The 12846-nt window shown below is 40.9% G+C and overlaps 1 protein-coding gene across 1 annotated transcript in view; it reads right to left on the minus strand.

The window, feature by feature from the left end:
* Positions 1 to 12846, minus strand: part of TTYH2 (tweety family member 2) — a 59061-nt gene that overhangs the window by 23081 nt on the left and 23134 nt on the right. Inside the window, exons 3-5 of the mRNA XM_063456336.1 lie at positions 12528 to 12639; positions 2357 to 2577; positions 177 to 272 (exon numbers count right to left, since the gene is read on the minus strand). Of these exons, the coding sequence (XP_063312406.1) occupies positions 177 to 272; positions 2357 to 2577; positions 12528 to 12639 (429 nt within the window). The remainder of the gene's footprint in view (positions 1 to 176; positions 273 to 2356; positions 2578 to 12527; positions 12640 to 12846) is intronic.

Below are 12846 nucleotides of genomic sequence, written 5' to 3' on the forward strand. Positions count from 1 at the left end.
GGAAGAATGATTGCTTGGCCGGACAAACGTTGCACATTAAAAAAATAACAGTAAGGCGCAAAGTGAAGCAACAAACAAAAAAAACAACAGATTTAATAAACTGAGCAAAACAAACAGGAAGAGTCTGCAACACGTTGATAAATCTCTCCCCGTATGCGTTCCCAGCAGTTACTCACGTGATGAGGAGATACTTGGATCGCTTGGCCAGTCCCAAACAGGTAACAAGACAGATAACCAGATCAAAGATAAAAAGAAACAGATAAGACAGCCACCTGCAGGAGGGAAACAAGACCATTAAATACCCGCAGTCAGATATAGGGGAAAAAACAACAACTGACAAACTAAAACATTAAATCATCTCAGAAACTAAAAAAATATCAAATTTCACATTTGGCCAAATACTAAAATCAGACATTTAATGATATGTATAAAGTGTAATTCTGCAACAAAGTTCGCAAAATTGAGCAGTCGCCATGGAAACCAATGGATTGTTCCACGTTCAGAATTGTAACCCAGGATTGCTTCCTGCAGTTCTGAATCCAGACACACCTTAAAACAACTATAAAGAGGAACAGGTCCGTTTAACAGATCATTGGATCGACTAACTACCCTCATCCAGCCCAGCAGTATTTCACAATTGGGAGACTGATAACATCTGGATTTTTGGGATGCATTGAGACAGATTGTGAATCCTCTCCCGCACACACAGTAACTGACCAAGCGCTGTTCGTAGTCCTGCAGTTTATCTGGTGACATCCCATAACAGTCAAAACATGGCAGCAACGGAGGGCGGAGCCTGGATGTGGAGCTGCACAGACGTGCACAGCACGAGCTCCCATCTACAATCCTGTTTTGCCTGAAAAACCCTGGCCCCTGAGCTACAAACCCGACTAAAAACGCAACACCCAAGCTGGGGACACAGGGGAGAACAAAATAAGACCACTCTTGCACCGTTACCATGCTGGGAACCTGTGCAGCACGGATGGGGCCTACCGCAACGACCACAAGCCTGATCAGGAGTAGGGGCGCGGGTGAAGCGGCCGATCACCTGCCCCAGGGCTCCATAAAAGCAGACTTCCAATCTGCGGAGGTCCATCCACGAACCTTCCTCCCTCCCCCCTGCCGGTGGGGGTCATCCCGGCACTAGCAACAGGGACACCGCTGACATTCATGTCCCAGAGACCGCATGCATCGGGGGTCACCACCTCCAAAATGGCGGCCGCCGCAAACCAGCCAGCAAACATGGGAACAGGAGGAGTGCTGATAATGGACACCATGGCTAAGCTGGACGAGATCCTTAACACCTTTTGGGCCAGGATAGCAGAAAGAGCGCTGGACAAATCTACAGCCAAACAGACTATCCCACCATTCGCACACTTGACACCCTTGGCCCCCAGGGGCGGACGCGGAATGAACGCCGCCAGAGGCTCCCCAAAACGGAACCAACGAAGGAACCGGCGGAGCAAGCACCGACGCAGGGCCTGCCCCACAAACACCCGTAACAAAGCCAAGCCGCAACAACCCCGTAGCAGAACAGAGGCTCCCTACCCAGCAGGTCAGCGCAGATTGCCTGACATACTGCAACATCACAACCCGGTCACCGAGTACCTCACTACGGCTATGCCTCAGACGCCTCAGGAGACAGTGGCTCTCGGGGACTGCATCTCGCAACCAAAAGGGATCGGATGAATAAGCTGGAGACTGAGGACTAGCAGGCATGTCTCGTTCCTGCCGGACTTTCACCTCACATCATGCCTTGTACCATAAGTACTACTTACCGAATGTTTATTATTTAATCAGCGATAGTCGCTCTTAATATGATGGTACATCTCCTCTCGAGGAGTTTTTTGTCATAAAGCTTCACTGCTAATCTCTGTAACCACCCATGCACTCTCTAATTAGTCAGTCATAGACGGAGGGACACCTCGAATGTAAATTTAAACCTGTACAAATCAGCGGTGGGCCTAATGGCCTAATAACCTATTCCTGCAGTTAACAACGTGTAACCAATATTTAAACGTAAAAGCTGTCTTACTAATTAATGGAACGCAATACATGTCTAAGCACCAGTGTAACTAGCTTTATTATTAACTTGTTTAACCTAACATGCTAAACTACTAATCACCAATGTTTACTGACCTGTTAACCTCATGTTAATTTAAAAAATATGTGCTGTCTTGACAACAACTACGACTTGAAATATTATGCAAATTGCCTGCGTATGCTGTCGTGGCTATGCACGCTTGATGTAAAAATTTTTGCACATGAAAAATAAAGAATTATAAAATAAAAAACATGGCAACGCATGGCCTTCACTGTGCAACCAACCCAGCTTCCCCCCGGTGCCGCTGGCTACCTGTAATATTCGATGACGCTGGCCTCCCGGGCAATCTGAGAGAGGTTAATGCTGGTTCCCTGCCAGTTGGGCAAGCTGGAGAGCTGCTGAATGATATTCCCAGCCATTCTTTGCATTATTCGCAAACTCTGCACATAATCGCCTTTCACCGCAAAGATCTCACTTAGGCGCAACAAGTGCTCGTCCAAACCTTCCTTCATCTTAAAGCTGGTGCCCGAAACCTGGGGATAATGAGAGGAAAACACGGGTTTATCTCCGTTCAAAATGCAATCCATAGCAGGAAATATTAAACAGCACCAATTACGGTATTAAAGAGACATGGTCGTGTTTCTGGTTTTTCTATACTATGAAAAAATAAAATTCAACATTATGTTTATTTTTCAAATTCTGATTAAGTTACATCAGGAATATTTACCCATATTGTCCCTACTTATTGAATGCCCTGTAAGACTCCATTCTGATCCCCCTTACTGTTTCTCATAGCTATGTTTAACTCAACTGGTGGCTGCTGCTGGCGATCAACTTATACGGTAGGAACAGCTGGTTAACAGTGATACCAGGAACATTAAATTAAAATAAAATCCTAGGTAAGCTATAGGTAGAACAAGATACACACAGCATTAGGAGATACGTTTATAATGCACACAGTTTGCATAAAAACCCTGTAACTAATAAGGCATTGCGCTCAATGTCACCTGTTCCTCCGGGACGGCAAATCCCATTTCTGTGCACAGCCTTAAAATACTCAATTAATCTCTCAAGAGTAAACGGATGTTAAATAAGGCAACATGAAAACTCGGCACCAGTCTGCGTGGCTAATTGCTGCATTAGCTGTAGTGTGGATTTGTTTCAAACATATGTTGTAATTTGTCACCGAGAAGTGACCATGTAAACTTATATCTCATCACTTTGCTACATTTAGAAAAAAAAACAATACGATTTGGGATGAAAAAGTGCATTAAAATATCTTTCTGGTGTGAAAAACTAAAATTTGTCCAGATTCTCATAGTACACACACTTTCACGATACAAACTTAGTATATTTTCCAAAGCCCTGTACGCTGCGTAGGATAGTCTTATTTTACTATTAGATCACAAGCTTCTGGGACAAAATCCAAGTCCAGCCCACAATACTGCATGCTTTGTCTTAGTGCTCGCTTGGGTTAGTGATCTATAAGCGCACATGCGCCCCTTGTAATAAAATCACATGACTACTTGCTGCTATTTCTATTAACCCTCGCAAGTCTAGGCATCATTTTTCAACAGCATTAAAAAGAAAAGGTAACATTTAGCAGGGGAGCGGACAAGGGAACAGCAAATGTAACGTCCAAATAGCGAGGGTAGGGGATTTTCACAGGTAGGGAAATTTGATAGAACACCGTCATATTCCTCGTTGGGGTATTGTGGTCTAAAATGAGTGATTTCCTTTTAGGTTATCTTTAATTCCCAGAGTACGGAATAACCCTCACACTTCCAATACATTGGGTTACGACACCGTAAATACGTTGCTGCGCTTTAACTATTTCATGGACTACAAGATAAAAGATATTGCTCATCACTGATACTGAGAGTGAATAATAACTAAACTGAGCTCGGGTTAACTCCTCCATTAGAAGAGGTGAAATTCGGAATTCCCCTTAGAAACCAGTGGGAGAATATTAATCATAAGCTGGTGCATATCTAAATAAGGCATTCTTGTCATATACAGTGATCCCACTAAAACACTGACGGGCTCAGCACCACACCGCCCAATTGTCCCTGTTTAGGAGGGACAGTCCCTTTTTTGGTACCAAGTCCGTCTGCCCCTCTTTTCTCTCCTCATGTCCCTCTTTTCTAGGAACTTCATATTGGTGGTGAGTGAGTGTATAACAGAGCTCCACAGCGATAATACTCCCAGTAATGTGTCTGAATGTATAACAGAGCTCCACAGCGATAATACTCCCAGTAATGTGTCTGAGTGTATAACAGAGCCCCACAGCAATAATACTCCCAGTAATGTGTCTGAGTGTATAACAGAGCTCCACAGCAATAATACTCCCAGTAATGTGTCTGAGTGTATAACAGAGCTCCACGGTAATAATACTTCCAGTAATGTGTCTGAGTGTATAACAGAGATCCACAGCTATAATACTCCCAGTAATGTGTCTGAGTGTATAACAGAGCCCCACAGCAATAATACTCCCAGTAATGTGTCTGAGTGTATAACAGAGCTCCACAGCAATAATACTCCCAGTAATGTGTCTGAGTGTATAACAGAGCTCCACAGCAATAATACTCCCAGTAATGTGTCTGAGTGTATAACAGAGCTCCACAGTAATAATACTCCCAGTAATGTGTCTGAGTGTATAACAGAGCTCCACAGCAATAATACTCCCAGTAATGTGTCTGAGTGTATAACAGAGCTCCACAGCAATAATACTCCCAGTAATGTGTCTGAGTGTATAACAGAGCTCCACAGCAATAATACTCCCAGTAATGTGTCTGAGTGTATAACAGAGCTCCACAGCTATAATACTCCCAGTAATGTGTCTGAGTGTATAACAGAGCTCCACAGCAATAATACTCCCAGTAATGTGTCTGAGTGTATAACAGAGCTCCACAGCAATAATACTCCCAGTAATGTGTCTGAGTGTATAACAGAGGTCCACAGCAATAATACTCCCAGTAATGTGTCTGAGTGTATAGCAGAGCTCCACTGCAATAATACTCCCAGTAATGTGTCTGAGTGTATAACAGAGCCCCACAGCAATAATACTCCCAGTAATGTGTCTGAGTGTATAACAGAGCTCCACAGCAATAATACTCCCAGTAATGTGTCTGAGTGTATAACAGAGCTCCACGGTAATAATACTTCCAGTAATGTGTCTGAGTGTATAACAGAGATCCACAGCTATAATACTCCCAGTAATGTGTCTGAGTGTATAACAGAGCCCCACAGCAATAATACTCCCAGTAATGTGTCTGAGTGTATAACAGAGCTCCACAGCAATAATACTCCCAGTAATGTGTCTGAGTGTATAACAGAGCTCCACAGCAATAATACTCCCAGTAATGTGTCTGAGTGTATAACAGAGCTCCACAGTAATAATACTCCCAGTAATGTGTCTGAGTGTATAACAGAGCTCCACAGCAATAATACTCCCAGTAATGTGTCTGAGTGTATAACAGAGCTCCACAGCAATAATACTCCCAGTAATGTGTCTGAGTGTATAACAGAGCTCCACAGCAATAATACTCCCAGTAATGTGTCTGAGTGTATAACAGAGATCCACAGCTATAATACTCCCAGTAATGTGTCTGAGTGTATAACAGAGCTCCACAGCAATAATACTCCCAGTAATGTGTCTGAGTGTATAACAGAGCTCCACTGCAATAATACTCCCAGTAATGTGTCTGAGTGTATAACAGAGCCCCACAGCAATAATACTCCCAGTAATGTGTCTGAGTGTGAGCAGAGCTCCACAGTAATAATACTTCCAGTAATGTGTATTTAAACTACAGTTAATGTGTTTAGAAATCAGTCTGTGTAAAGAAGATTCATTGTTCTGGTTATAAATTACATTTTAGTTGGATAAATCTAAAATTTCTCAGAACAGCCAGCCTCTGGTCACCCCCACTCACACTCACAAAATGAAAGTGTCTCTCTGTCCATTTGAAATGTTAGGAGGTGCAGCACTGATAAAGCCTTTATATGAAGACAGCGATGCAGCAATTAGTTACTCCATGTTAATTGTTGGGTGTGGTAGTTACGTTATTGTCAGATTACAATTTACAATATAAAGAACGTTATCTTCACGGTTATTATATGATGCGGCGCACACAGATATTTAACCAAGGCGTTCCAGCTATTGGACCACGAGTCCCAGAATTCTCTTCTGGTTATTCATTTTTAAAAAACTTTTCTGGGAAGAAACTAAGTGGCCAGCCAGCTTGTTTTCTATAAAGAGTAATACGGGCTCCATATTGGAAGAGATCAATTAAAACAATGCATCTCATTTTAACCCCTTAAAGACCGATAACACCCCATATAAGACAGGACGGCAGTAGGATTTGCCTGACCCCTTGTGATGATAAAGGGGTTAAGGATTCACGGTGTTACCCTCTGCCCTGTTCTATGCCCAGTCCCAGAGGGTTCAGAACAAAAGCAGCAGCTGGGATCTGGTCCCCAGGGAAGGTTTAAGTCCCAGTTTGAGAAAGCGGTGCTGGGAGAGGGGGAGGGTAGGCCAGCAGCTGGGTTAGCCAGGGAGGGTAGAGGAGAATAGGGTATTGTATGAGCGCTCTGCGGTCTGGCGAGAGGAAATAAGAGATGTGAGGTTGATTACACAGCGAGTAATAGGTTCTGAGGTCTGTAGTGGATGCAGCTTTTCACATCTGAAAGCAGATAAATTAAATAGGCTTTCAGCTGACAGACACTCCGGCCCCATAATGAGTAAATCGAGGAACCCATCAGTAACATCATTTGATTCTTTTTACAATACCCACTTAGGGAAGCGGGCGGCCTGAGAAAAGGAGATTGTCTGAGCAACAGTAATATCCTAAACACAGCGCAAATATTATATCTTAAACGTAGCGCTATTATTATATGTAAAAACACAGCGCTAATATAATATCCTAAACACAGCGCAAATATTATATCTAAAAACATATTGCTAATATAATATCCTAAACACAGCGCTAATATAATATCCTAAACACAGCGCTAATATAATATCCTAAACACATCGCTAATATAATATCCTAAACACAGCGCTAATATAATATCCTAAACACAGCGCTAATATAATATCCTAAACACAGCGCTAATATAATATCCAATACGTAGCGCTAATATAATATCCTAAACACAGCGCAAATATTATATCTTAAACGTAGCGCTAATATTATATCTAAAAACATATTGCTAATATAATATCCTAAACACAACGCTAATATAATATCCTAAACACAGCGCTAATATAATATCCTAAACGCAGCGCTAATATAATATCCTAAACGTAGCGCTAATATAATATCCTAAACACAGCGCTAATATAATATCCTAAACGTAGCGCTAATATAATATCCTAAACACAGCGCTAATATAATATCCTAAACGTAGCGCTAATATAATATCCTAAACGTAGCGCTAATATAATATCCTAAACGCAGCGCTAATATAATATCCTAAACGTAGCGCTAATATAATATCCTAAACGTAGCGCTAATATAATATCCTAAACACAGCGCTAATATAATATCCTAAACGTAGCGCTAATATAATATCCTAAACGTAGCGCTAATATAATATCCTAAACACAGCGCTAATATAATATCCTAAACGTAGCGCTAATATAATATCCTAAACGTAGCGCTAATATAATATCCTAAACGCAGCGCTAATATAATATCCTAAACGTAGCGCTAATATAATATCCTAAACGTAGCGCTAATATAATATCCTAAACACAGCGCTAATATAATATCCTAAACGCAGCGCTAATATAATATCCTAAACGCAGCGCTAATATAATATCCTAAACACAGCGCTAATATAATATCCTAAACGCAGCGCTAATATAATATCCTAAACGCAGCGCTAATATAATATCCTAAACACAGCGCTAATATAATATCCTAAACGCAGCGCTAATATAATATCCTAAACGCAGCGCTAATATAATATCCTAAACACAGCGCTAATATAATATCCTAAACACAGCGCTAATATAATATCCTAAACACAGTGCTAATATAATATCCTAAACGCAGCGCTAATATAATATCCTAAACGCAGCGCTAATATAATATCCTAAACGCAGCGCTAATATAATATCCTAAACGCAGCGCTAATATAATATCCTAAACGCAGCGCTAATATAATATCCTAAACACAGCGCTAATATAATATCCTAAACGCAGCGCTAATATAATATCCTAAACACAGCGCTAATATAATATCCTAAACGCAGCGCTAATATAATATCCTAAACGTAGCGCTAATATAATATCCTAAACGTAGCGCTAATATAATATCCTAAACGTAGCGCTAATATAATATCCTAAACACAGCGCTAATATAATATCCTAAACACAGCGCTAATATAATATCCTAAACGCAGCGCTAATATAATATCCTAAACGCAGCGCTAATATAATATCCTAAACACAGCGCTAATATAATATCCTAAACACAGCGCTAATATAATATCCTAAACGTAGCGCTAATATAATATCCTAAACGTAGCGCTAATATAATATCCTAAACACAGCGCTAATATAATATCCTAAACACAGCGCTAATATAATATCCTAAACGCAGCGCTAATATAATATCCTAAACGCAGCGCTAATATAATATCCTAAACACAGCGCTAATATAATATCCTAAACACAGCGCTAATATAATATCCTAAACGTAGCGCTAATATAATATCCTAAACACAGCGCTAATATCCTAAACACATCGCTATTATATCCTAAACGTAGCGCTAATATAATATCCTAAACAAAGCGCTAATATAATATCCTAAACGTAGCGCTAATATAATATCCTAAACGTAGCGCTAATATAATATCCTAAACGTAGCGCTAATATAATATCCTAAACGTAGCGCTAATATAATATCCTAAACAAAGCGCTAATATAATATCCTAAACACAGCGCTAATATAATATCCTAAACGTATCGCTAATATAATATCCTAAACGTAGCGCTAATATAATATCCTAAACGTAGCGCTAATATAATATCCTAAACGTAGCGCTAATATAATATCCTAAACGTAGCGCTAATATAATATCCTAAACGTAGCGCTAATATAATATCCTAAACGTAGCGCTAATATAAAATCCTAAACGTAGCGCTAATATAATATCCTAAACACAGCGCTAATATAATATCCTAAACGTAGCGCTAATATAATATCCTAAACGTAGCGCCAATATCCTAAACGTAGCGCTAATATAATATCCTAAACGTAGCGCTAATATAATATCCTAAACGTAGCGCTAATATAATATCCTAAACGTAGCGCTAATATAATATCCTAAACGTAGCGCTAATATAATATCCTAAACGTATCGCCAATATAATATCCTAAACGTATCGCTAATATAATATCCTAAACGTATCGCTAATATAATATCCTAAACGTATCGCCAATATAATATCCTAAACGTATCGCCAATATAATATCCTAAACGTATCGCTAATATAATATCCTAAACGTATCGCTAATATAATATCCTAAACACAGCGCTAATAGAATATCCTAAACGTAGCGCTAATATAATATCCTAAACGTATCGCTAATATAATATCCTAAACGTATCGCTAATATAATATCCTAAACGTATCGCTAATATAATATCCTAAATGTAGCGCAGATATAATATGCTAAGTAAAGCTAATACAGTCTACTAATTATATGGATTTCACTTGGTTACAGACACAGTACTCTGTACTAATATCAGAGATGCAGAGGGTGCACACCTCACACCAATATCACAGGACATGCAATTTAATTTATCCCAGTAACTGATACCTTTGCTCCCCAGACAAATGTGAAATACATTTCCCAAGGTTAGTCGAGGATCTTGGGAAATGCAGTCCACTAACATCTGGTCAGACACAGGCAGACGTCACTGTACGCTGTGTTAGAGAAATGATGTAGATATTGGTTCCGCATAGAGATATCAAGAATGGAGCCAGCATTTTAACAATGGTGGTTTAACGTCCACAATATACAGATTACGGTTTATAAGGCAGTGGCAGATTTTATAATTCATACATTTGTGGATAACAGTTCACTTTACCAGAGGATTAATATCTCTAAATATAGCAGCCCCCCTCCTCCCAGCTCAGAATGTCTTACAGGAAAACAGCGATGTCGTTTAATCCGGAGCGGTCTCTTCCCTCCCAACATTTCACATGGCAAGAGGGACACTCATTTTAGGGGTGTGTAATTTAAAAGAAGAACCATGTATCTTATTTACACAGACTGATTTCTAAACACATTTATTGTACATTACTGGGAGTATTATTACTGTGGAGCTCTGTTATACACTCAGATACATTACTGGGAGTATTATTGCTGTGGATCTCTGTTATACAATCAGTCACATTACTGGGAGTATTATTGCTGTGGACCTCTGTTATACACTCAGACACATTACTGGGAGTATTATTGCTGTGGACCTCTGTTATACACTCAGACACATTACTGGGAGTATTATTGCTGTGGAGCTCTGTTATACACGCAGACAGATTACTGGGAGTATTATCGCTGTGGAGCTCTGTTATACACTCAGACACATTACTTTAAGTATTATTGCTGTGGAGCTCTGTTATACACTCAGATACATTACTGGGAGTATTATTGCTGTGGATCTCTGTTATACAATCAGTCACATTACTGGGAGTATTATTGCTGTGGACCTCTGTTATACACTCAGACACATTACTGGGAGTATTATTGCTGTGGACCTCTGTTATACACTCAGACACATTACTGGGAGTATTATTGCTGTGGACCTCTGTTATACACTCAGACACATTACTGGGAGTATTATTGCTGTGGACCTCTGTTATACACTCAGACACATTACTGGGAGTATTATTGCTGTGGAGCTCTGTTATACACTCAGACACATTACTGGGAGTATTATTGCTGTGGAGCTCTGTTATACACTCAGACACATTACTGGGAGTATTATTGCTGTGGAGCTCTGTTATACACTCAGACACATTACTGGGAGTATTATTGCTGTGGAGCTCTGTTATACATTCAGACACATTACTGGGAGTATTATTGCTGTGGATCTCTGTTATACAATCAGTCACATTACTGGGAGTATTATTGCTGTGGACCTCTGTTATACACTCAGACACATTACTGGGAGTATTATTGCTGTGGGCCTCTGTTATGCACTCAGACACATTACTGGGAGTATTATTGCTGTGGAGCTCTGTTATACACTCAGACACATTACTGGGAGTATTATTGCTGTGGGCCTCTGTTATGCACTCAGACACATTACTGGGAGTATTATTGCTGTGGACCTCTGTTATACACTCAGACACACCAACAATAAGGAGCTCCTAGAAAAGAGGGACATTAGGAGAGAAAAGAGGGGCAAAGAAATTTGGGATTGTCCCTCCTAAACAGGGACTCTTTGGCGGTGTGGTGCTGAACACTGAACGGTGTTTTAGTGGGATCATTGACTCATTGGATATCTTTGCCAGAAGCTCAAGGAAGCAAGGTGAAAGGTTAGTGCAGGACCCAGCTAAGAGGTTTGCCTTGACGTGACAGGCGGGCTAAAGTCTCTCATGGCCATTGGAGAAACTAAATAACCTCCATTTGTTTAAATATACATAGGGATTTGGGAAAGAGCGCAGGTAACTTTTCCTTTGGTTTTTGCGGTATGTATTGAGGCTAAGTTTGTGCTATGGTCGTTGCTGCGGAGGGATTTGTGCCAATGATAGGGACTGTCCCTCCTGAATAGGGACACTTGGTAGGCATGTCTATATAAATGGCTATGGAATGCTCCATAACACTGGAATCTGAGAAAGCTCAGGATTGCCCAAAGCTCCCATGGGTCTGATAGCTTTGCAATGCCTGCACCAGCTTCCTGCCAGCTGTGAGATCCTAGTGTAGAGGATGCTGTCCATGAAAGGTCACTCACAGCTACATCGAGTGCGTAATCTCTGTTCTCTCACACAAGGCCATAATACCGGCGTGTAATGACAAAAAAACACACCTCTCGAAGACAGTATGGCGATCATCCTCGGAGAAATAAAATAACACAAGACCTAGGTCTCTGGCGGCATCCATGATTTGTATCAGATCTCTATAAAACACCATAAACAATCACTCTAAGACCCTCAGCCAACCCTCTCATTCTTCTTTCTCCAACCCATTAAATCTGCCCTTCTTTCCTCTCTTCCTCCTCTGCAGTGCACCTTCCAATCTCTCTCTCCCACAGATAGCAGTGCATAGTCCGGACTGTCTATAGTTCTTGTGCAATTCAGGGACAAGAAGTTCATCTTTTAATATTTTGATGCCGAGATAAAGATAAGACAGCCGTCATGTCGTGACAAAATAGTCAGTCAACCAGACAATGTAACCTGCAAACCATCTTCAACTGGGAGTCGGAGGACAAAATACATGTTTTTTTATTAACTCAATCCTTACCAGAGAATCGATTCCGGCAAGCGTATGGTTAGCGTTGTCCAGGGAGTAGGTCAGTTGATACACTCCATCGTTTGTCTCACTGTTGCCATAGAAGCCAATTCCCACCGCAGCACTAGAAATAGAGAAGGAGAGAGGGTCAATGGCTTTATCTACGTCACCTCAAACTACATTTCCCATAATGCTCTGCGTTATGCAGAGACTGTTCCTAGAGTTACCCATCATTAGTACACTCTATGTCAGGATCCCGCGGGCGGCTGCGAGGGGTGGCTGCAGTCCGCTCGCGGCACTCACCCTCCAGCCGTCCGCGGTCCCCTTCTCC

The sequence above is a fragment of the Pelobates fuscus genome, chromosome 5 (genome assembly GCF_036172605.1).
Source record: "Pelobates fuscus isolate aPelFus1 chromosome 5, aPelFus1.pri, whole genome shotgun sequence".
NCBI classification, from domain to species: domain Eukaryota; kingdom Metazoa; phylum Chordata; class Amphibia; order Anura; family Pelobatidae; genus Pelobates; species Pelobates fuscus.